The sequence below is a fragment of the Delphinapterus leucas genome, chromosome 8 (genome assembly GCF_059928025.1).
Source record: "Delphinapterus leucas isolate spDelLeu-1000000601 "Yukka" chromosome 8, BTC_Dleu_Yukka2, whole genome shotgun sequence".
NCBI classification, from domain to species: domain Eukaryota; kingdom Metazoa; phylum Chordata; class Mammalia; order Artiodactyla; family Monodontidae; genus Delphinapterus; species Delphinapterus leucas.
The window spans coordinates 33,929,572-33,955,806 of NC_143136.1; the positions used below are offsets into that span (position 1 = coordinate 33,929,572).

The 26,235-nt window shown below is 43.0% G+C and overlaps 1 protein-coding gene across 1 annotated transcript in view; it reads right to left on the reverse strand.

The window, feature by feature from the left end:
• CDK15 (cyclin dependent kinase 15) overlaps positions 1-26,235 on the reverse strand; it is a 93,330-nt gene that overhangs the window by 19,421 nt on the left and 47,674 nt on the right. The window contains exons 10-11 of the mRNA XM_022567429.3: positions 19,885-19,948; positions 5,352-5,400 (exon numbers count right to left, since the gene is read on the reverse strand). Coding sequence (XP_022423137.2) covers positions 5,352-5,400; positions 19,885-19,948 — 113 coding nt within the window. The remainder of the gene's footprint in view (positions 1-5,351; positions 5,401-19,884; positions 19,949-26,235) is intronic.

Here is a 26,235-nt window from a genome sequence, read left to right on the forward strand (position 1 = left end):
ATCAGCAGGACCCAGGACCCGTCTGGAAGGAGACTCAGGGAAGATCCGTTTTCATTACAGGGTGGTGGAGTGGGATGCGTGCCGAAATTAGGGCCTGAAACCTCTCTGAACTTCCGGGGGTGGGCGGGTTGACAGGTGGTTATGGGGGGGGAGGGCAGCGATGCATCCACCTCCACACTGCACCCCAGTCAGAGATGTGTTTCCTCGGCACACTCCCACCCAGCTTGCTCATAACAACTGAATTGTTACAGAACTGCTCTGGAGAAGGGGCTTAGGAGCTGCGATCTCATTGGGCAAGGAAGGCTAGGGGACTTGTTCCAACCTGTGTTAGCTCGGGCATACATACTGGTTTCATTTAGACTGTATCTAGGTGGGGTGGCTGCCGAAGCCAGGAAAGGCTGATGGAGCTTATGGGGCTTGTGGGGACACATAGAAGCAGAGCAGGCCACTTCCGGCAGACAAATGAAAGAAAGGAGAGTGGGAACCGGTCAGTAATATGGAGACTTCTTCTTGAGGACTTTCCTCTTCAACTAACCAACCTTCCCCCGACCCCACCCCACCCCCCCGGCCCCCGCCCTCCCCACGAGGTTGTGTCAAGGTTTTTAGTGGCGTTGGGACTTATTTCAATCTCACGGCCTCCAAACTGTGACCGCCACCACCTACTTCTGCTCCTCAGCTGGCAGAGGCGGAGTTCACGCATGAAGGCTTTTCCTCGGGTGAGACAATTTCACATTGGTCTTCCCCGTATAAACCAAATATGTGCCCTCCTGACTACCAGCCTTTACTAGTAGCATAGTAAAGGCTTATAGTAGGACCACCTGATCTGGACAAGCATCCTAAGAGTCTCCACCTTGCTATGATCTCTTATTTGGGAGCTGAGAAAAGAGCCCTAGGGATACAGATGTTGCTTCTTTGGGCACAAATGTTAATTTACCTCTATGTTTGTATAATTCTGCTTCTTTCTGCCATCTATAGTCTTGTTCACTATCCATTGCCTTTATTGGCACATTTCTACAATTTTCCACCTCCTCTAACTCCTACCCGAACAATTCTTCACTGGTTACAACCCCTGCTTTGGAAATGAAAGTTGACATGAAAAGCGAACATCGCAAAATTAATTTGCCTACTAGCACACTTCCATATAGGTTAAATGTTAATAGATATTATTTGTTAGGCTTGTGATATTAGCTATGGAACATGCCAGGAGTACCTTGCAAAGTTAAGAGAACCTACCACCCAATTAATGGGAGTCTGTTAATAAAGACAAAGAATCCTCTGGTGAACCTCTCCTACTAGTAACATTTCCAGAAGTGAGAAGCGTTCCATTGCCAGAATAATACGTTTGTTGTAGAACACTTAGAAAATGCAGAGAAAGAAAACTGAAGCTATCTCATCACTCTGAGATGACCCTTTTCACTCAAAGATAATCACCATTGCTTTAGTGTTTATTTATTCTTTAGTCCTTTATTTTTATACAGATATATTTTTTGTTTTACAAAAAAATGGGATCATACTCTACATGCTGTTCAACCTACTTTTTGCACTTGACTGTCTTGATCATCTTCCCAGGACTTTGAATAGCCTTCTGGGACATAGTTTTAATGACTGCAGAGCATTTCACTATGTAGCTATACCATAGTCCACATAGCCAAACGCTTATTGAAGTTGTTTCCTTTCTTGTTGGGGTGTAAGGGGCTACTATTAAAATCATGCTGTGACAAATATCCTCAAAGATAAATCATTGCGTACTTGTGCAATAATTTCCTTAGTATAAATTCTGGAAATTGAAATTCCCAGGTTGAAGGATACTATACAACATGTTAATTTTTTTTTTTTTTTTTTTTTTTTTTCGGTACGCGGGCCTCTCACCGTTGTGGCCTCTCCCGTTGCGGAGCACAGGCTCCGGACGCGCAGGCTCAGCGGCCATGGCTCACGGGCGCAGCTGCTCTGCGGCATGTGGGGTCTTCCCTGACCGGGGTACGAACCCGTGTCCCCTGCATCGGCAGGCGGACTCTCAACCACTGCGCCACCAGGGAAGCCCTCTAAATTTTTTGATTATCAGCTAGTTGTCCCAATTTCCATTTCCACCAGCATTCCGGGAGAGCTCCCGTCTGTGTGTGCAAAGAAAACAAATTCATTCCAGCCAACCTGAATTGCCACGGGCCCCACTGCTCATGATAGTGGTAAAAGGATTACAATTGTAAATCAATCCTGAAAGATGTGCTGGGTGTGAGGACATCCACATTTAATTTTAGAAGTCCAGAATAGAAACATGAACAATAAAAAGTTACTCAACATATCTGGAATCTGGTGGCTCTCAGGGGCCTAGGCAACAGCCTTGATTTCTCTGCACAGCCTGGCTCTGAGTATAAAACTCTCCCACTGCCATTGCTGCCAGCAGGTTGATGGGGGAAGGGCTTTATCTGTTTGCAGCACAAGGCTGGTCACGGTGAGTTCAGCTGGGTTCTTTGTTGTTTTCCCCTAGATCCATAGAAAGAGAAAAAGGGCAGGGATAGAGCGGTCACTTTCTTTTTTCCAATTTTTCAATTTGTTTTTATTTTGAAGTGATTTTAAGTTTACAGAAGAGTTTCAGGAGTAATAGTTGTATGTTTCACTAGCTTCCCCTAATGTTAACATTTCAGATAGTCATAGTAAAATTATCAAAACTAAGTAATTAATAGGCAATGTTATTAACTAAACTGCAGACTTTATTCAAATATCAAATATTGGTTTTTTTCGATGGTGACCTTTTTGTTGTTGTTGTTTCAGGAGAGTGGGTACTTTTTTAGTGCTGTCAGTTTAGGATGTGGTAAAGCAGATATCCCCAATAAGAAATATCTCCAATAGGGCTTCCCTGGTGGCGCAGTGGTTGAGAGTCTGCCTGCCGATGCAGGGGACGCGGGTTCGTGCCCCGGTCCGGGAAGATCCCACATGCCGTGGAGCGGCTAGGCCCGTGAGCCATGGCCGCTGAGCCTGTGCATCCGGAGCCTGTGCTCCGCAACGGGAGAGGCCACAACAGTGAGAGGCCCGCGTACCAAAAAATAAAGAAATATCTCCAACACTAGAAGGAAACAGCATCAGAGAAGCTGTCCTATAATTTCCTAATCAGTCTAACGAGTGAGTGTGCACTTACTAGGCCCCTGTTAATCGCAATCCCATCAAACCCCAGACAAGGCCTCGAGGTGCATTTCCAGTCCGCTCACAGTTCCTCTGCTCCTTGGCAGAAATATTGTAAAAAAGCCAGTGACAACAAGGCTGCTCTTTACTCATCACACTTGCAACTTGACTCAACTGACAAAGCCACAGAGACCTGGGTACCAGATGAAGCCCAGCCCTACCGCTTACTTAGCTTGATGACTTTGGCCAAGTTACTGAACTTCCTTGAGGTTCAGTCTCCTTCTCTTTGAAATGGGAATGAGATTTGTGAGGCATAAGTGAAATAACATGTGCAGCCCCCTACTAGGCACACAGCAAGCATCCCACCTAACCTTAGTCCCCTTTCAATGACAAAGCCCTTCTCAGAGCCAAGAGTTTTCTCACGTGATGACTTAGGCCAGTGCTGTCTAATAGAACTTTCCGTGCTGATGGAAAAATCCTATTTCTGCCCCGTCCCATATGGTAGCCACTACTCACATGTGGCTATTGAGCCCTTCAAGTGTGGCTACTGCAACTGAGCAGCTAAATTTTTTTTAATTGAAGTATAGTTGATTTACAATATTGTGTTTGTTTCAGGTGTACAGCGTAGTGATTCAGTTTTGGGGGTTTTGTTTTGCAGATTATATTCCATTCTAGGTTATTACAAGATATTGGATATAATTCCCTGTGCTATACAGTAAATCCTTGGAGTAACTGAATTTCAAATTTAATTTTAAATAATGTAAATTGAAATAGTCACATGTGGTTAGTGGCTACGGTATGAGACGGCACATCTCTAGACATTACTCCTTGCTTTGAGAATCTGAGCAAAGAGAAGCCAGGAGTCTGAGCTAAGGCAGAGGTATTGCTGGGAACGAGGCAGTGGGCCGAGGTGTTGCCTATGGTCAGAAAAGCCAGCGGGATGTTCAGCGAGTCCACATCCTGCTCAGCCTAGAAGGAAGGGCTGGCTGGGCGGCTACAGGTGCTTTCTCCTGCCGTGCGACAGTGACAACAGCAGCAGTGCAGGGTAGTGAGGTGGCCTGCAGGTTTGGAGTTACCGTTTATTTTGGAAGCCAGTGGTGAAATGGAAGAAAGCCACAGGGCAGCATGAAAATCCAAATCCCTCTAGTTAGGGGTTAGGGAGCCTGACTATGCGGGCAAGAGGAAGTTTGCACGTCTTGCATGAAATGATAAACAGCAGTTCCCTGGAACCTGTCTCCAAAACAACGGGGAGTTTCAGGTGATGCAGCGCGTTTGAAAATAAGAGTGCAGTGCGCGGACGCCCTGGGGAGAATCGTCCCTCCCAAAAAAAGATCCTTTGCTAGTTCATAGTTCTGTCTTCTGACCTATTTCACTCTTTGTGCTCTGATATCCACTCTCCGTGGAGGCTTTTTAAAGCACATGAACAGTAAGTATGGGAAAAAAAATCAAACAAACTTTGGTTGGGTTAAACCCTACCACATTTTCAGGGAAGAACAACGTTCAAACGTTCACTGAGGGTCTCTTTCTCTTCTCCCCACCTGCAGGAGGGTGTTTTTCTTTGACATTTGAGCCCCTTTCCCCTGTCTCTGATGTTTTTCTCACTGCCTTGTTTGTCTCCTCACTGAAGCAAAAAGAACAGAGCCTCGGCTAATTACTCTCAGATCAAATAATACTGGTTATTGTAATTGGTCATTGTCCGAAAACACTGAGTTCTTCTTAGCTCTGAGGTTGCCTGGCACGGCTTAGTTAGCTAACTATTCCGGGAATGTCTCTATTATCTGTTTTACTTTGCAAAAGAAACCGGGGACTTGTTGAAAGCTGGTAATAAAAGTCTGCCCTGGCCGAGCCGAGGCTGCGTAGAGAGGGCCTGGGAAAGCGTGGCCTCCATGAATCACGTTGCCCCCCAACAGCTGCTCAGTGACGTCATTTGGTTTCTGTGTCGGAGAATAATAAACCCACTAGGTCTTCTTACAGGCCAACGCTCCCTCGTTCTCAGGGCCTCGGGCAGGGTTGAGGGGCGCAAAACAATTTTAATGACCAAACTCACGGGAAGTAAAATGGTTCACAGAGAAAAACTAACAGACTCACAGGTGGCTGCCTGTCCAAGAGGCGTCTTCCTGGGGCTGAGGGCCCCCAGATCAAGGTGCTCAGGGGCTGGGTGTTCATCAGGTTGAGGCCCAGGGAAATGTCCCTTCAACCCTGCTGAAAGATAAGCTTTCCAAGGTGGTACTCACCGGTTGCAGACATTCTGAAGGCTCTGAGGCTTAGGCAGTGGGAACCATTCTGGAAAGCATACACAGACATGTTAAAAGACAAAAACAACCCTAAAATCCTGTTGCCAAAAATATTATTAAAATTCTAAATGCTCTTCTTGGCTTGGGGTAACAGGGAATTCAGTTATCAGGTAGGCAAACTAAATGAGTTTAAGTTTAAATGGAAGGTCACTATTCTGGGTTGAGTTGTGTCCTTCTCCCGAATTCATATGTCAAAGTCCTAGGCCCAACTACCTCAGAATTTGACCTTATTTGGACACAGGGTCGTTGCAGATATAATTAGTAAAGATGAGGTCATTAGGGTGGGCCTTAATTTAATATGACCAGGGTCCGAATAAAAAAGGAAATTTTGGACATAGAGACGGCCATGTATAGGGGAAGACAAAGAAGAGACAGAAGGAGAAGACAGCATGTACCAGCCAAGGAGAGAGGCCTGAACAAATCCTTCCCTTAGAGCCCTCAGAAAGAACCAATCCTGCCAACACCTCAAGTTCAGATCTAGCCTCCAGAAGCAAGGGACGATACATTTCCGTGGCTTAAGCCACCCAGTTTGTAGTACTTTGTTACGGCATCCCTAGCAAACTAAAATAATCCAGTCACAATATTTAATGTCTGCTGTGTGCAGAACATGTGCCGGGTGCTGGGAGAATACAAAAGTAATCACAAGAAGCTTCCCCACTCCTACAGAGCTTACAATTCATTTGAGAGAACAAAACGTGCTTGCCCCACCCCCCTCCAAGAAAACTCCTGTGACAAATGAGGGGGCAAAGTCTTAAAAACTCAGAAGTGGTTAAAAAGTTAACGGGACCAATTTTATATGTCACTTACAGTAAAGGTGGAAGTGAATCCTGGCTTGAATAATCCAAAATGGATGATAATAAGATTTGTAATTTTCTTTGGAGCACTCTTTACAACATTACATGTGGATACATGTGTTTCTATTTTTTTTTTGATACTGACACTATTTAACCCAAAATAAAACCACTATAAAAGGAGACAATTTCTTATTCATTCAAGAAATACTAATTAAATGCTTACTCTATGTAAGGGTGCTAAAAGAGGCTACAGGGATGTAAGCTTATGCTGCTTATCAAATGCTTCTATTTCCGACTCCAAATTGAGAAAAGAGTATTTCAACTCTCATGTAAAAGGATGTTTTTGCTTTATATTTTCCTTGGGCCTGAAATGTAATTCTCTTGGTTTTAAAAGCTCTCTTCTTCCAGCTCCTATAGGAATGGAATACAGCAAGACTGTTTATCCAACAAAGAATTTAATCATAGTTGGGCAAAAGATGGTTTTGACAATACTGACCTTTTCATGTCTGTATGTATATAGAAAAAGCCCTGGAAGACCACTCACCTGATCGTGATAATGGTCACTAGGGCTTACCCTTCTCACTTCTATGCTAATTTTCTTAAATTTATTTATTTTTAAATAAAAAGCACATATTACTTGTCTAACTTCAAAAATATGTTCAATTAAAGATGGACATTATGCTGTTAAGAGTTGTAGAATGAAAGCTGTGATCAAAGAACATGATTTAAGCTGAGTTTTCAAGGTCAGATGCAATCAAATGTGAACTACTCTGCTGGCAGTATTTTTTTAAAATAAATTTATTTATTTATTTATTTTTGGCTGTATTGGGTCTTCGTTGCTGCGCGCGGGCTTTCTCTAGTTGCGGCGAGCAGGGGCTACTATTCGTTGCTGAGCCAGGGCTTCTCATTGTGGTGGCTTCTCTTGTTGGGGAGCATGGGCTCTAGGCGCGGGCTTCAGTAGCTGTGGCTCGTGGGCTTTAGAGCGCAGGTTCAGTAGTTGTGGCTCAGGGGCTTATTTGCTCCGCAGCGTGTGGGATCTTCCCGGACTCGGGCTTGAACCCATGTCCCCTGCATTGGCAGGCGGATTCTTAACCACTGCGCCACCAGGAAAGCCCTCTGCTGGTGTTTTATAGTCCCAGGTGGGCACTAAGGGAAGCACTTGCCTATACTGGTTATTTACTCTCTCTTCAGGTGATTGTGCCTAAATTTAAATAACCAGTAAAGATAAGAATACCTGGCATTTGTTCAGAATGTTTATTTCCAAACCACTTTTTGCTGCCTACTGACAGTTTTCCCTGGCTAAACAAAGTTAAAATATTTCCTCATTCAGTCATATCCCAATTTCCAATTGATATAGTGAGATCCATTTCAATGCTCTCCCATGTTTTGTTTTTATGTGCTGGGGGTTTTGGCCTTTAGTATTTTAATACAATTGCTGGCTTTAGTGTTGTTCTTGTGGAACATGGGTTTGGAATTAGCTGAATTAGGGTTTGAACACTGAACCTAGGGTTTGAAACTACTGCTTCAAGTTCACTGTGACCTTAAGCAAGATACTTTCGCCATGGCCAGCCTGTTTCCATAACTCAAGTTGGAGGTCATAGTCGCCTCACAAGGACTAAGTGATTTGTTGAATTTATGGATGCAGTGAGATAACGAATGTAACGTGCTGGCCTCAGAGCATTAAGTAAATCCTATTTCCTTCTCCTTCTTTCTCTTCCTTTGAAAAGTGATGGGCAATGCAAACTATGTGTAGTTGGGACCTGGACTTGGTTTTTTTTTTTTTGTGGTACGCGGGCCTCTCACCGTTGTGGCCTCTCCCGTTGCGGAGCACAGGCTCTGGACACGCAGGCTCAGCGGCCATGGCTCACGGGCCCAGCCGCTCTGCGGCATGTGGGATCTTCCCGGACCGGGGCACGAACCCACGACCCTGCATCGGCAGGCGGACTCTCAACCACTGCGCCACCAGGGAAGCCCGGAGCGAGATAATTATAGCTCCTACTGCACAGGGTTGTGGTGAGAATTAGAGCAGTGAGTGAAGTATAAGTATTTCCTCATCCTTTGCCTTTTTTCCTTCTGCCTCTTTCTCTTGTTTTATGTACCATGTATTTCTCCTCTCAGGTTTCAATAAGGTTTCTGCTTATTGTTCTCCTTGGAAACCCATAATTTGCTGTTTCATTCTACTGAAATTCTAATGTGTTGCAAGCTTGAGTTCTTACAAGCCTAGCTTAATTTCTTTTGAGTTTTCAGTGTGGGCCAGAGGTGTGTGCCTTAGCTCTGTGGTGTAGTAACATGAACACAAGGCCAGGCTTAAATCTCCTTTCTGCCACTTATGAGCTCTGGGCTTTGGGGGAAATCACTTCACCTCTCTGGTTAAGTAACTCAGAAGTTTCTCAATCTGTAAAGTGGGAACACTTTTCCAGTTGCCTGGGAGAATTAGATAAGATTAAGCACTTGGCCTGTAGTAGGGGCTCAATCAATGTTAGTCTTATTCCTTTTTCTTTTTCTTCTTCTTGTTTCTACCTCTCATTTTGGATAAGCAACCTGGTCTCACACAAGTGGTCCTCAAGCCAAGCAGCACACTAGCATCACCTGGGAGAGTTTTTGAACCAAAAGGAGGCGCTGGCTTCACCCCACAGAGTCTGATTCAACGAGCCTGGGGAGGGCCCAGCATTGGTCGGTTGTTGTGTTGTTGTTATGTTTAATGGTCTCCAGATGTTTCTAGAGTGGCACTAAATGAGGCAAAGGACACTGGTCTATCAAGGAGGGCAGGGTCGACCAGCAACTCCCAGCAACTCCCACACACTTCTCTGGGGCTCATTTCCTCAAGTAGGCTTGTGAAAATTCAGTTAATCAATGTACATAAAAATCGCAGAACACCGTGTCTGATGCGTACTTCACATGTTTTTCAAGGATGTGAAAGAGGAAGCATGATGAAGGAAAAAAATCATTCCTCGTAAATTCTACCAGTAGAGGTTGACTTGTAAGAGTTGGCCCCAGGGCTTCCCTGGTGGTGCGTGGTTGAGAGTCCGCCTGCCGATGCAGGGGACACGGGTTCGTGCCCCGGTCCGGGAAGATCCCACATGCCGCGGAGCGGCTGGGCCCGTGAGCCATGGCCGCTGAGCCTGCGCGTCCGGAGCCCGTGCTCCACAACGGGAGAGGCCACAACAGTGAGAGGCCCTCGTACCGCATAAAAAAAAAAAAAAAAAAAAAAAAAAAAAAAAAGAGTTGGCCCCAGGAGGCAACGTGACAACATTGAACTTGAGGTTCCGTGTCTTGCATAGACTGTGCCTGACTCTCTTCCCACACCTATTTTGTAGCTATGTTAGCCCAGATAGAGGATTGAGGTGTCCAGCGTCAGCCAGGTTGCTGGTTATGAAGCAGAGCCAAAGCCCAGCGCCCGTTTGTGGCCAGCCCTCTGCTCTTATGCAGATAACCTGACGCTGGGTGACCTTGCCTCCTTCCCATTGATTTTTCCCAGTAGTTAAACCGCAAGCGGATCAATGAGAGAATGATCCACAAACAGGCATTTTACCCAGCGCCATTTCAAGAGAAGTCTGTTTCTCTGGCTTCAGTAGCCTCTCAAATCGTAGGTCTGTAGGTAGCTTATTTCCCCTCTCCTTCCAAAGATGATGGTTAATCATTAGACCAGATTCCTCTCCATCTCCTCCTTCTGCAGTTCTCTTTAAAGGAGTTCTCGTTTGAGTTCAGTTGGAATTTGAGGCAGGAAGAGCAAAGTAAACTTTGCTTTTGTAAAAGCCAAGTTTAAAAGCTGAACATTTTAATTTCCCAACTGAACAGAGTAAGAGTAAAATGAGGGCCAAACTGTTGCTACCATAGTAAAATAATGCATTTTTTCATAAACCTTTAAGAAAGCTCATTTCACAACTGATTCAAGTCAATAGAGATTTGTTGGTTGGTTGATAAAATATCACCAGGACCATTTTGAGCCTTAGCTCAAAGTGAAACATTTTCCAGTTACTATAGTCTTTACCACAATCCCCCTAAGGTTATCTTATAGTGCGGTCTACTGAACTACACCTCTGGAATTTCCCCGAACACAATGCATTCTTGAGATACCATATATTTAGATAGCTGATAATGCTGTTAGCCTTACTGCGCTATCTCAAGCAGGAACTTTAAAGCGGCTTTGCAAAACTCTGTAGCTCTTCTACCTCACCCTCAGCCTCACCCCAGATATACACACTCAAGCCCTCACAGCTGCTCGCCTCCCTCTTCCTCAGGTAGCTAGCTTAGTCTTTTGCTCAAGGAGTCTGAACTTGGCATTCCTGTTTGAGTGTCATCGGGACACCAAAAGCCAGTGCTCTCACGGAGGGTGCTCCTTGGCATTTGAGCCTGGCACTTCAACTCTCATTGGGGGCTTATCACTTTTCTAACCCTGCATCAAAACTTCTTGTGGATTCTAAGAAAATATCTATCCTTGGAAGACTGTTCCTATGATAATGGTCTCTGGAGAGGAAGGGGAAGCCAGGCCTGGCTCCTGGTGCGTGGATGGAGAAGGTGGAGGTGATGGGCTCAGTCAGGAGTCTCCCCTCTCCCGGGGGTAGTGTTTAATGCCTGTCCACACCCACAGACGATGTTTGAGCTATAGCTTGATCATGCCATTCGGTGTCTATGGTATTTAATGATGCATCATTTGACAACATTTATCACTCCCCTGTAGCCTCTACAAATGTTTAAGGGCCACACGTGCAGGTGTCGTGCTCAGCACTGGAAATGCACAGACGTGGTACTTGGTGCTCCCCCCAAGTTTACAGCCGTATGATTTCCACGGGATGATGATGCCAACAATGATGGTAATTATCATCATCTTTTGGTCTTTTCCAGCCTCTCTGACTCTTCCTTCTCAGCTTCCAAAGAACCCTTTCCCTCTACTGGATCCTTCAGCATTGATCCCCCTGGGGCCATCATAGTCTCCTTTCTCCACACGGTCTCCCTCGCGCGATTGAACTCACACCTGGAGCTTTAAATACCACTTTAAGCAGATGACTTCCAATTTTGTATTTCTAGATTAGACCCCTATAATCACAGGCTTGTATTTCTTTTCTTTTTTTTGCCACACTGCGTGGCTTGTGGGATCTTAGTTCCCTGACCAGGGATTAACCCGGGCCCTTGGCACTGAGCGAGCAGAGTCCTAACCATTGGACTGCCAGGCAATTCCCCACAGGCTTGTATTTCTAATTGCTTTTCAGATATCTCCATTTGGTGGTCTCACAGATATCTTCATCTTGAAACGTTCAAACCTTATACTCATTACAGTCCCCACAAATCTGTTCCTTCCCCCTTTTATTTCCTGTGCCAGTAAATGGTATTATCATTCTCTCACCCACTGGATTTAGATTTCTCCTTCACAAGTCAAATCCAATCAGTTACAACCTCCCCTTGACTCTACCTCCTTCATGCTTTTTAGATTTGCCCCAACATTCTTCATCCATTGCTACTGCTCTAGTTGACACTTCCTATTTATCTTCTAGAATCCAGAGCATTGCCACACTGACTACCACCAATTTAATTCTACATATAGTCTTCCAAGCAATGTTTTCTAAAATTGAAATCCTGCCACATCACTTCCCTGCTAACAATCATCCGATGCCTTCTCTGCTTCTTAGTCGAGTCCAAATCCTTAGGATGATTACAAATCACCTTCCAGTCGGTTCCCCATCTGTCCTTCCAGGTTAATCTCCGACAACGGTCGGCCACAAAGCCGACATTCTAGCTTCCCTGAGCAATTCACCTGCGTGTACATTACCAGGTACACCCGCTTTCCTACTCCTCTGTGTCAAGTTCCTTTGTCTGGAATGTCCTTCCCCCTCTTGCTCACCTGGAGAAAGCCCACTTCATCATGCCTGAAACCCAGCTCATGTCTCTTTCTCCCAAACAGTCCCTAAATTCCCCAGACAAGCCAAGGCCTTTTTCCAAGTGTTCCTAGAGGTCCCTAGCGGATCCTGCTATAATAATACTTTCCACATTGTAGTATTTATTTGTTTCTCCCTCTAGACTGTATGCCTTGAAGGCAGGTATCAATGTATTATTGATTTTTGCATCTTAGTCTTAGCACCTAGCATTCAATAAATATTTGTTGAATGAATGAAAAATTGATGCTTAGGTGAAAAATAAAAAATGAAATTTACTAAACCTTATTCTTAAGAGGTAAAAGTGACTCAAGAGAGCCCACTTGTGATTCCCACTCTGTATCTTACAGAGATCGATGATGCCAGGCACAGGCCATGAAGGTATGGAAGAAGTCTCTGATCTGACCCAGATCCATGATGTTTGCGACCTTAAGGCCTTTTTCCTGAACTGGGAAGAAACGTAGCAGGGTTTACTTGAAAAAAATTTCTTTTAACCTGCTTTCCTTCATTTGTAACTTTTCCTAATCTTAACTACTTTAAGATTATCCAGTCCCCCTCAATAAAAACTAATAATTGCCACCAAATAAAGATGAGAAAACTAAAAATAAATGTAGAAACTATTAATGAAGATCAAAGTGGGCCATGTACCTAAATGAATTTCACTGCTTGATTGGGGGGATGGGTTAATAAAGATGTTAACAGTAACTCCCATGAGCTTTTGCCGTGCTCCAGAAGTGGGACAGCAATGCGCCTGATGGTGGTTCATAGATTCGGTGAACATCGTGGCTTCATTACCTGAAGCAGGCGGGGTTGCCTGCTGGAGTCCCAGGGCAGGAGCTCCACTCACATTACGTTTCAGAAACATGTCACCAAGCTCACAGATTCTAAAAGCAAGTCTGGGTTAAAGGACAGAATTATTTGGGAATGAATTTGGAAAAGTGTTATTGGCTGATGCCAGCCTAGGGCATTGTTTTATTACCAAATTATATTTGCCCTTGGAAGGTACTGTGGAATTACCTATGAGCACCAACTTGGAGTTCAACAGGCTGGATATTCTGGGTCACCCCCTTCCTGGCCAGGTGACCCTGGGCAAGACACATACCTCCCCAAGCCTTAGCTCTCTCGTCTATAAGTAGGAATGATAACGTTGCCCCTGTTGGATAGAGCTGTTGTGAATCCAAGTAGTATGATGTATGAAAAGTGCCTAATTCATAGTTAGTGCTCAATAAACGACCGTTATTTTACCCAGCAACAAGGTGAATAATAACTTACATGTACTTTCTTGGCAAAGCAGGCAGAACAAGGATTATTAGTCCAGAAGGTGCTAGAACCAGGAACTAGAACCCAGGTAGCCGTTGATTTCATCTAACAAATATCTATTTACTATTACGTGCCAGTTATGGGGGCAGGTGTAAAATACTAGAAACACTGGAAGTGGTCAGGTTTGCTTTGTAGAAAACCTCAGCACTCTTTCCACTGTACCATGCTTTGGGTGAAACCAACAATGACAACATGAATACCATCTGTGATTTAGTGGCCCTTACTGGACACCATTATGTAGATAATAAGTGCTCTCCTGGGGAAGAGCCCTGTGGCCACAGCGTGGGCAGGCATCTCACAGCAGTTTAGGATGGGCAGCAGAAAGGAGCCTTCACCAGAAGGGACAGATTTAACAGGCGCTCAGACTGACTCAGGTAGGTGTTTGAAAACTGCAGGTCAGCTCTTAGGGTATGTGAATTCAGGCAGTGTTTGGGCCCAAGCAAGGAAAAACCAAGGTCAGTTCTGGCCTAGGAGGTATGCCTGACATCTATAAGGAAGCCAAGAACTCTAAGGGAGCTAAACAGAAAGAAACAGACATTGCATCAGCTCTCACACAACTACCATTGAGTCTGAACCCTGGTGAGTCACTGAGCAGCTGAATGAACTTCCACCCTGTGTAAAAAAAAAAAGGATGCGAACTAACTTTTATTGGGCATTGCCTAAAAGTTAGGCACTGTGGATGTTAACTATTGTTTTACAATATATACATATATCAAATCATTATGATGTCTGCAAAACGAGACAGAGGGACATAACATGGTTAACAGAAAGAGAACAGGTTTGCTGTAGACTGACCCATCTCCAACCTAGGAAATGCCTCTGTGTGGAACTGGGAGAAAGCCTCTTGTTGCCTCAGGTGTAAAACTGTGCTACTCCAACCAGCATGGACCCTAGCAGACAGTATAAGAATTAGCTATTACGTATGTCCTGTGCCTGGCACACAGGGGACACTTTTTAAATGATAGGATTGCTCCCATTTTGCAGATTAGGGAACTGGGAAAGAAAGAACTTCCTCAAGTACCCCCAGAGAGTACGAGGTGGAGTGTGGATCTGCCACTCCATGAATTGATGCCAATAATTAAAACCTCTCTTATCAGTATCCTTTCCCTTAGTTCAGCCCACTGAGTAACTCACTTGGCTAATAGCTCATTCTATTGAGTGGATGCACAGCTTAGATTGTGTTCACAGCAGGCACACAAAGACACACTCAGAACTCTTTGAGCCCAAAGCGTGGTAGCTCTATGTAATCCCGACATGAACAAGGATCATTTTAGATTTTTAATTATCATCTGTCCCATAATGATGTCAGATGAAGTGAAGCTCTCACACTGGATTTCAGGTCAAAATAAAACGTTCCCAGGGTAAGGCTAGATTGCTGTGTTGTGAGCCTGTCTGATGCCAGTATTCCGCCCCCATTATTTCTTGCTTCCACCTGGTGGTCAAAAGTTGAAAAAGCAGGCGTACTGAAAATAACTAGGTGTCAGCAGGATCCATTTGCCTATCGTTTATAGGACATCTGAATCTGGGTCGCTGCAGGGCTTTTAGTACTGCTTTCCTGCCTTTTGATTTCTACCAAGTTCCTCCAGTGGAAAAATCTTTCCACGTGCAGTGTTCTTTTCTGGGGCTGAAAGGACCAAGATAATCCCGGATGCTTCCCTGCAGCTGAGCTCATGTCACAAATCAGGCATGATTTTCAGCAGATATTTCTTTAAAAGTTTGAAGGCCTCTGTGGACTCTATTCCCTTCTCAACGGGAACAGGCATCAAAGAGACGGGAATAAAATGCTTTGCACTCACATCAGGAACTAATTGGCAATTTGGCAAATGCATTGACTAATGTCATGCACTGTTATTTCTAAATCCTCTCCTGTCCTTGACCCCCAGTATCTAGATGTAAACTTGGGACCATTAGTGGAGAAGGATAAAGTCTTCTGGTGCCTCAAATGGAATTGAGAGGGATTTAAACTAGGCGCTTTTGAGTGTGGTGAAATGAACCCAGCAGTACATTAATGCTAGGATTTGAACTCACACAGCATGAGTGCTTTCAAAAACCGTGTTTAAGGAAGCAAACAGAGCCACGACAGACCCTTTCAGTGGAGCAAAAGGAGTTGGATGAAACAATCAATGACACATTAAAAAACCACAACTGGGCTGCAATCATGTGGGCAGGAAAAAAAGTTTTTCTTTATCACAGGATCTTTGCATCTAATGAGATGGTGCCTGGACAACCTCCAGAGGGGTAAGGCCTCTGTTTACTTTAGCTGAGAAATGTCTAAATATTTAGTTGGTTCCCTTAAAAGCCTTACACCAGTCTGTAGCAAACTGGTCTTTAAGGTATGATCTTATTGGGTCTATATTGCCATTGGGAGAGCTATTTAAAGGGAATTTGGAAAAGTCAGAAGATATTACCACTGAAGGTGCAAATGTTAACTTTTTTATTCCCCCTCTCAAAATTAGCTCTTTTTAATGTCCTCCAAATATTTAATTTAGGACCAATGCCTTGCCAGTCAATACTTTCTCTTAATTCATCCTAAATGGTTCTCTACTTCTTACATACACTTTATTCTTATTGGTTCCAGTTGGGCCCGAAGTGCTTGAGGCTAAAAAGGGGAGGGACTCCTGAGCGCATTTTCTTGGGAGCGGGAGGGGAAGCCAAGAGGGCTGAGAGAGCTTTGTAAAAATGTCTATAGGGGTCCACCCTTTAAATTCACACTACTGTCATGTATCAGCAGATTTCAGTCAAAACCAATATCCAGTTTGCTCTAAGCTTCTGGGATCCTCTGTGTCACAAACACAGTGCACCCCAGATATGGCATCAGTTGGGGCTTTAACCTTTTTAGAATTTCTGATAGTAGAATCCCCTCCAGCATGCCTTCTTTATTATTGCTTCCTGTGCACTCTCACCAAGGATCACCGAGCTGCTCCCCTCCCCCGCTGCAGGAGGCCAGCACAGACCCTGTTCCGCCAGTTTGATGAATGTGTCTTGGCTAATTGTGTGCAAGATGGCAGGCCTTTAGCAAGTGTGACCAGTTTATTGTTCAGCCAATCACAGGCGCCTCAGTTAGCATGTGAAAAGGGGGTGTGTTGCCGGGGAGGGTGAGTGTTCTGGCGGCTGAGTCAAAGGAGGAGCGTTTTGGGGGGTCACAGAGCAACACCCACTTCTTTGAGGGGATGTTACTATGCTCTACTAAACCTGTAAACCTCTTACTCAAAGCACTTTTTTTCTCTTCCCTCTTTTTTCAAGGAGATCTTTTTTTCCCATGGTTCAAGCAAGGCAAGACACTGGCTACTCTACAGATGGAGCTCACGTTCCAGGGTTTTTAATATTTCACTTTTATATTTCTGTTAGAGAATGATCCTGCTGAGAGTCTGGGAGTCCGTGCTCGTCAGAACCCCTCACTGACACTTGGATATATTGCTCTGAAAGCTATCCCAGGAGAAAAGATTAAACAAAAAAAAGCCTACTTTTCAAAGCCTACTTCTCAATCTGCCCACATCAAAATAAGACAACTGGCCCTTTGAAGTGGAAGACACAAGAGTTCTCAGCCAGCTTGCTTAAAGCAGGGGGTGGGGCTGGGGGAGATGAGGAAAGAAGGAAGGAAGGAAGGAAGGAAGGAAAGAAAGAAAGAAAGAAAGAAAGAAAGAAAGAAAGAAAGAAAGAAAGAAAGAAAGAAAGAAAGAAAGAAAGAAAGACCAGACCAGTGTCTAAAATTATATACCTTTCTTCCCTCACCCAGATTTAATCAAGCACAGGAGTCTGAATTTCTGGTGAGAAAACTTACAGCCCTGCTCATCAGTGCCCGAAGAAAACAGGTAACTGGTCAGAGAAACCTGTCCAGCGGGGTCAGCACCAGGTGTTTTTTTAAAACCTGTACAAACAGAAACTGTGTTGTTCATACATAGTTGAGACAAGACCTGGTGAGGGCAGCGTGGGCACAGATGGCCACCGGATGGTTCTCTAAGTTCTGAGCTCTCCAGCTCCCTCAAAGTTGTTGTGCAGCTGAATTCAAAGTTTGGGGGCTCTTAGAGTGAAAAGGGGAGGAATGAAAATCTCATCAAGAATGGCGTTAACAGTTCTCCTCTGTGACATTTTACTGGCTCCCATCCCCTCTTCTGGTCCCTTAATCACTGGAGCTCAAGTCCCTGGAAGCAGCAGCAACAGCTCAGGGATAGGGGTGGGTGGGAGGTGGCCTGAAGGGACTTCTTAATTCATATAAGGGGATGTTCCCGGAACACGGACATGGGTGGCTGTTTTAAAACATAGTCCTTGCGATTGAGTTATCAATAGTACTGACCCCATGCCCAAGATATGCTGAACTTTTAAGATTTACAAGTAAAAGTTGAGACATCTTGGCTGTGACTAAGGTTACAACGCCCTTCCCTTTGTAAGCCTAGCCTGGCCCACAGCTATACACTGCCCAAGCCCGTGGAAGTGGGGCTCACAAATGAGCACACCGCCCCCCATAAGGAGAGCTGGTGAAAGAGTGTGGATGAATGAATACAAACACAACCTCTCAGAGGTCCGTGAATGTGCCGAATTCATCTATGCAGACACAGCACGTTCCACAGTGCCTGGCAGATAGTAGGTGCTCAGAAATTTGTGACTTATTTGAATTAAAGTGAATCCTTACTAGAAAAACAATGCAAAGTATGAAACCTATTGATGTTGGGCCTGGAGAATTCTCTTCATAAATAAAAAATTGTATATTACTTTGAAATGACAGCAAAATAAAAAATGCAACATATTTCTCAATGTTTTATTGGAACCCAGTTATCTTATTTAGTACAGAATCTGGCAGGGAAGCATTTTGGACAAGTTTCTATCATTATTGTTCTCATCAAGGATCACTATTTATTGCCTGAATCAACCTGAAACCCAAACATTTCAAGTTTGGGGGAACAGCATATGCTCACCATGGCAGCTTTGTATTGAGATCATTCAAATTGTTTTCTACAACCCATCTGTGACCCTAAACTTCTGCTTGCGTCCATGTTAGGAAGCTGAGGGGTCCCATTTCACTCAGAGAGTGAAAGGGAAAAGGCGTTATTCCAAGCCCTGTGGCGAGAGGGTGGCATTTTTCTCAAGTAGTAAACTCAAGCAAAATCATTAGAAATGATAAACTATTTGGAAATGATCCGAACAGCATTTAGCAATGCATACAGGTCATTCACAAAGCAGCTGAAATGACTTTACGGCTGGTCTTTAGCTGGTGTAGGTTTTCCACAATCCTGGTCAGTTCAAGATGCCTGAACCCTATGTATAGCTGTTTGAGCAAAACTATTAGATGCTGGAGAAAAAAGTAAAAAATTCCCATCCTCCTGTCTTCTGTTTTCCTTTTTTTTTTTTTTTTTTTTGTGGTACGCGGGCCTCTCACTGCTGTGGCCTCTCCCGTTGCGGAGCACAGGCTCCGGACGCGCAGGCTCAGCGGCCATGGCTCACGGGCCCAGCCGCTCCGCGGCATGTGGGATCTTCCCGGACCAGGGCTCGAGCCCGTGTCCCCTGCATCGGCAGGCGGACCCTCAACCACTGTGCCACCAGGGAAGCCCATGTTTTCCATTTTAATTGTCTTTGAAATCTCCTTACAGTTTCTTGCTCTCAAAAAACACTTCCAGGATAACCTCATACCACAGTTAGTAATGACAACAATTTGGGGAAATTCCATTTTTAGTTATGGGACAATGGAATAATATAGAGACTGGAAAACCAGACTTGGGCCACATTCTCCCTAATTTGTACATATTTACCTCCCCTTTAATCATTACTGCAAGAGTCCAGCTCTGGTATGGCCATTACTTGCTTCTCAACCTCTGATATGGTCCTTCATCCTATAGCTCATTGCTTGCCTCCTCTCTTCTGTCTCAACGTCGTTAAAGTGACAGCTGGGTAATCTGACCTCTCTGGCATGCTCTTGGGACCATTTCTCAAAGACATCCCCCATGGCAACACTTCCACCCCCAGGAGCCAGTATTGGAGGACAAAATGTGTGACAGAAAATAACCAAGTGTTAGGTTTGGAGACAATGGATGAACTCTGATACAATCTAGAGACATGTTACCTGGCCTGTCCTAGGCCCAGTGAGCCTTTACCTCCCCACTATTGTATTAGCTTTCTTTTTATACTTTATGAGATACAATAACCTAGCAAATAAACTCAATGATAGTCACTGGGCTCAAAAATGAGACCATCTTTTGAGTTGTCCTTTTAAGCCATTGGGTATTTGGAAATGGTTGTGGAGTCCACAGTAACAGTCATTCCAGATTGTTATTCAGCTTGGTTACTTGTGTTTTACAGAGTTGGAGAACTGATCTAATCTCAACTACTATTTCAATGACGTCCTCCTCGTAAAAAGATTAGTCAGGGAATATGAGTCTAAAAATCTGTCTAGAGCTATCTACACTGTTAACAATTAAAGAGGGACACTCTGTTTGTGGGGCCAGTGCTCTCACACTGCTAATTCTCAGAGCTTTCGGAGGCTCAAGTCAATATTACCTGGATTGTAGTTAGGTAGCTTGGAAACTCCAGGCCAGTTATCCTCTGTAGGGACTCCCAGCACCTATATAAAGCCAAAGAAAGACAAAGAAAGATGAGGGGGAGATGAGGTGGATGGAGCAGGTATGGAGACATGAAGGACACATCAGGGAGGAAGAGGGAAGAAATGAATGTATGTCACATTATGACAGTTGATGTGCTAAAGAAAGAAACTTCAGTGTTTCCAACATTTGCAGTTTCATGGGCAAAACTGCAGTGTATATCTACGGTCCTATGTGTCAACATGACTGGGCTAAAGGATGCCCAAGATAGCCGGTAAAACATTATGTCTGGGGTGTCTGTGAGGGTGTTTCTGGAAGAGATTAGGAATTGAATCAGTAGACTGAATAAAGAGATTGGCCCTCACCAATGAGGGTGGCATCATCCAATTGGTAGGGGACCTGAATAGAACAAAAAGGTGGAGGAAGGGCAAATTTTCTCTCTTTCTTCTTGAGCTGGGACATCGTCTTCTCTTGCCTTTGGACACTGGAGCCCTAGTTCTCTGGCCTTCAGATTCTGGGACTTAAACCAGTGGTCCCCTTAGACTGAATTATACCACCAGCTTTCCTGGTTCTCCAGCTTGCAGAGGACATATCTCAGCCTCCATGAAATCACATGAGCCAATTCCCATAATGAATCACAAGAGATACACACACGTACGTACACACACACACATACACACAAATACATACATGTCTCCTATTGGCTTTGTTTCTCTGGAGATCTCTGACTAATACAGATCATATAACCTTGCTTAAAGTCATATTCTCATCCCAAAATATCTACAGACCTACCTCAGGATATTATGGGTTTGGTACTACAAATAAAGTTAATATTGTAGTAAAGTGAGTCACACAAATTTTCGGTTTCCTGATGCATATAAAAGTTATGTTTACACTATACTATGGTCTGTTAAGTGCATAACAGAGCAATGCACATACCTTAATTTAAAAAACCAATGTACATGTCTTAATTTAAAAATGTTTCCTCACTAAAAATTGCTAACCATCATCTGACAGCGCAGGGTTGCCACAAACCTTCAATTTGTTAAAAAAAAAAAAAAAAAAAGCAATGTCTGCAAAGTGCTATAAAGTGAAGCACAGTAAAACGAGCTATGTCTGCTGTACTGCATGATCACCATACATTAGGATGCTGCACTGGGAGTTAGGAATAGAAAAAGACAGGAGTGATAAAGTGTCCCTTTGCCTTACATCAGATGACTGTATTTATATATATATATGTCTCAACAGGAGACACTTGACAGTTTAAATTATGCCTCAGCATGGGCATTCAGCTGTTCCCCGATGTGCTCAAATTAAAAAGGATTCAGATTACTGACCTTTAAGCAGTGGAATGTTGGCTAAAAATGATCCCAAACCTAACTCTAGTCTTTTCTACCAAATTCATCTCATCTGCTTGTTTTCTCTGTGGCCCAGCAGCTTGGAATATGGTATTTGGTTTTTAACTGGTGGATAGTAATATTAACAACATCACTTGAAAAAGAGCTCACGTGTGCTTTGGATTACCAAACTGAAGCTTTAGTTTTTAATTACTATGAAAAGTCTTTTGGAGTATAAAGACAAACACTTCAGATTTTAGATGGTGCTGTTACTGCGAGTTCCCTTGTAGGCAAAATCTTGCCATTCTTTTAAGATAGTCATAAAAGCCCAATGTCAGTTATATCTAGGAGCCAGAATAATATTGTTCTTGTGAAATATTAATAAAACACTAGTAGTTTTCATACACCGCTACAATATAACTCTTCTTAGAAGCATATCTCAGTACAAGTCTTTATAGAAGCATCTCTCATAGAAAAAGCCTAGTGAATCCATTTGTAAAATGCTGGATACAGATGCTGGCCCAATTGTTATGGCAGGAAGTCAACTGCCCAACAATGACTAATAATAATCAATGAGGAATCCAGAAGGCTCTTAATATTTACCAGCTTGCTGACCAGGACTCTAGCCGAGAAGTACACTCTTTGGTGTCTGTTAAGCTTGTCCTCAAACAAAAGACACTGAAGCGCCATTTTCCCTCCCATAATAAAAAAATTAAGCCACCCAGTAGAAGCTTCTTTCTTTGATCCATTCCCTAAACAAACTGAAAAGCTACTGAGAGGATTACAGGCTTTTCCTAGCAGCCACCCTGAGCCGGAGGGAACACTAAGAATCCTGGAATCCATTTTGAAAAACCAACTGGACTAATTCTTCTTTTGTGGGAGAGGGCCAGAGGATGGGAAGCTAATTCTTCTTTGTTAACCTACCATCTTATGTATTTGCACAGATGTGCATGTGAACAAGTGGGTGGGATGATTCGCATGTACCCCTACGTCTTCTGTTGCCTGGCAAAGCACAATGAAAGAAAGTAAATATAATGAAGAGAAAGCGCTGAAGGAAATAAATAACGACCATATCCATATTTTCACTAAGGTGAAAGTTACCAGAATTGTTGGTTACTTTGTATTATTGTGTAATTAAAGCCAACAAAATGGGTACCAACAATTCTGGAATATTGTGCTAAAAGCTTTAAGCCTGAGATTTTAAAAGTTTAAACAGAAGTTCAATATCCTTTATTTGGAAATTTGATGCTCAGTTTTTATTTGAAAGTTATTGAATTCATTTTCACTTGTACTCAATCTCCGCTTCACTGACTGGGAAACTGAAAACCAAAAATTGTTGATTTACTCCCTCCCTGAAGGCTCTTAAAAGACAGCTAGTGAGTGCTGTGTTTGAAACCACAGTGGGCTGCAAGGGCTGTTTTCTGCCTTTGTTGGAATGGAAACTGAAGGCATTTTGATTAATGGCTTTAAAGTCTGCATCGTTTATTTTATTCTGATTTTAGAACCACATCTGGTATTATTTGCTAAAAATACTTATTGAAAGAATTAGATTTCTAAAAAATTGATTAAAAATTGATGACAGCCATTCAGATGTAAACACACACACACACACACACATACACACACACACACAGAGGCATTTCAGAAAGATGGTAAAATAAAAATTCAGGACTTATTATTATGTCTTTATTCCTAAGTGTGAGATCTCAGAATAAATGTAAAGAAAAGCTGTGATTAGAGGTTGGGAGATGTAGACTAGACCATTGCTTTCAAAGAAGCAATTCCTACATCAAGTATCATAGAACCCGAAATAGACCACCTTTAGTAAAACACAACTCAGGAGCCATTTGTAATGTTTGAATTTCCAAGCTGCTTGGGATGTAGTAGTGTAAGAGATAACACACTGCTGAATGTGGTTCTCTCTTTGTCCTCAGAGCACGGAACTACAGATGTGTGGTAACAAAACTGTGGCCTTGGGCTTCCCTGGTGGCACAGTGGTTGAGAGTCCGCCTGCCGATGCAGGGGACACGGGTTCGTGCCCCGGTCCGGGAGGATCCCACATGCCGCGGAGCGGCTGGGCCCGTGAGCCATGGCCGCTGAGCCTGCGCGTCCGGAGCCTGTGCTCCGCAACAGGAGAGGCCACAACAGTGAGAGGCCCGCGTACCGCAAAAAAAAAAAAAAAAAAAGATAGAAGCTACAATATTCTCTTAACACTTTGTTCAAAGAGGTCACAAGTTCATGGAGTCAGAAAATCAAATATACTTTAAGATGCTAGAGACCCAGGGAGATAAATTATGAGACTCGTGTTACCACCTAACCTGAAGTTAGGGCTGGGTTCAGAATTCATGTCTACTAACACCAAGCCAGTGTTATTTCTAATGTGTTTACTTGTTTTATATTTGTAATGAGTTGTCATAAATGTCAAAATAAAGTCCTTCTGATTTATTGCAGTGTGATAAGAATAATGGTAGACGTGAACATGGCTTCCTGGGCAGGACCTGTTGGACCCATTTGTTAAGACACATTTGTTTTGGCTGCATCACTCATGTTTTGGTACTTTATGTCCAGATACAAGTCCAAAATTTTCACTTACTGAATTACCTAAAACATCTTCAGATGGCCAGCGTCAGCCACCAAGACCAGTCCCGGAAACTTGAACCAATAACTAGAGAGCCATCAGGTCCTGGGAAACGTCTAACTCATTCTTTCTGTCCCATGATTTCTAAGTGCTATGCTAAATGCAAAGAACTGTAAAATGATTGCTTTTAAGAAAACAATCATTTAAAAATAGGAAGTAATGTAAAAAAATCAGTTTGTATATAACTCTTCAAATATCCTAATAGCATACCTTAGCTATTATTATAATTTATATTTATAAATTTATAAGTTATATATTATTATAATTTAGCTAGTATTATAATTTTTATTAACTATCTATATATACATACATCTTTTTGCATCTATACATAGGTTATGTTTGTTTTACATATATTTACTTATATTCCACCCATCACCCCACCTAGACTGAACAACAGGTGAAAGCATAGATCATGCATTTTTCCTATTCTTTCCATTTTTCCATGCCTTGTAACATAAGACAATGAGTGTCCAATAAATATTGTGTCCTGATTTAATGGCTAGGAAAAACTTTTCAAATGTGTAAAAGATCACTGCAGGGTCTGGTCTAGGCAGTACTAGCTGAGCTTCCTCTAATGTGGACAAGAAGTAATATTAAGCAGGAGAACAGAACAATTAGGTGAAGTATTAGGAAATGCTTGTTAACGGTTTGGTCATTGAAACATCTCTATGAAAATAATTTCTATGAGAGAGAAAGCAAACATTTATCGATCACTTATGGCACATGGGGCTTGTGATGCATTTGATCTTATGAAATTCTCACAGAAAGGTTAGAAAGTCATTATCGCTAGCCCCATTTCACAAGTGAGGAAACTGGAGTTCAGAGGGACTACATAACTTGTACACGTTCGTCTCGCTAAAAAGTGGCTAGAATTCAAATGTTGGTCTTCGACTCTAAAGCCATTAATTACATTAGGCTGCCTCCAGTTTAGATGATGATATCATCCAATGATACTTTTTGAAGGTAGCAGTTCTTGGTCTTGCAGGATAGTTTTGAGAAAAAAAAAACAACTTTTGGCTTGAAAAATGTTTTTTTATTAGTTTGTGAATGCATCCCAATTTTTCCTATGTTCCTCCATAATATCCCCAATGTTTCCAAAAGAAAGCTTAATGGCAGTGATTAATCTCTATAAAATGTCTTAATTTCACAAAGGACATTTTACTTTATTTTGACATTCACAAAGCACAATGTTTTCTGGGTCATGAATCTGTAGCCCTAGACTGGTTTGCACAGACTATCTTCATAAAGGTGAGCCACTGACCCTCCAGACACTAACTAGCAACTAGCTCTTCCCTTTTCCTAAATGTTCCCTGAGGATTTTCCTCACCTTCATGTGTGTATTAAAGATAAACTCAGCTTTTTTTTAAAATAAATGAAGGACTCCACAGTGGAGACACAATTCGAAAATGAAACTTTTATACCATTCCTGGAAAGGCAAAATATTTGGGGCCACTGAATCAAAATCATAAAGAAGTTTGAGAAAAGACAAGTTTCCCCACCTGCACACAAAAATCCTACTCTGCAATATTTCCCAAGATACCCGATTGGGAAGCTGTTAGCAAGTATGCTCTAGATGCTTGCTTGAAGCAAGCAAACTTGAAAGGGAGCAGAATCCAGGATACAAGCGATACCCTCCCCCCACCCCAGTTTAAAGCACTTGACACATGCTACAATATGGATGGATCTTGAAAACGTTACACTAAATGAAATAAGCCAAGCACAAAGGACAAATCCTGTTAAGATTCTACTTATGTGAAAACCTAGAATGGGCAAATTCATGGAGACGGAAGGTTGACGAGAGGTTACCAGGGGCTGGGGGCAGGGAAAATGGGGAGCTGGCTGTGTGGATACAAAGCTTCTGTTTGGGGTGATGAAAAAGTTTGGGAAATGGATGGTGGTGATGGTTCCATGGCAATGTGAATGCATTTAATGCTATGAATTGTATCCTTAAAAATGGTTAGAATGGTAAATTTTATGCTATATATATTTAACCACAATTTAAAAATCATCAAAAAAAAAGACAGCAATATATAAATGACTATAGTACATGGCATATAAGCTACCAGGGACATAAAAATGAAGTACATAATGGTGCAAATGAGGGAGGGATAAATAATGAATAAAGAAATGGAACCACACACACAAAAGCACCCTGTTACCTTAGGAATCTGGTTTTGGAGGAGCATGATACACGGCATACTTCTCTCACACTAACACAGGAAGCCTTTGTTTTATCAGGGTTCTATGAAAATTCAGTGCCTTGTCTTCAGTTGACAAAGATCCAGGGCCAAATATAGTGTAGACTTAGAGCTGGGGGTGGCAGGGCAGGGATGTG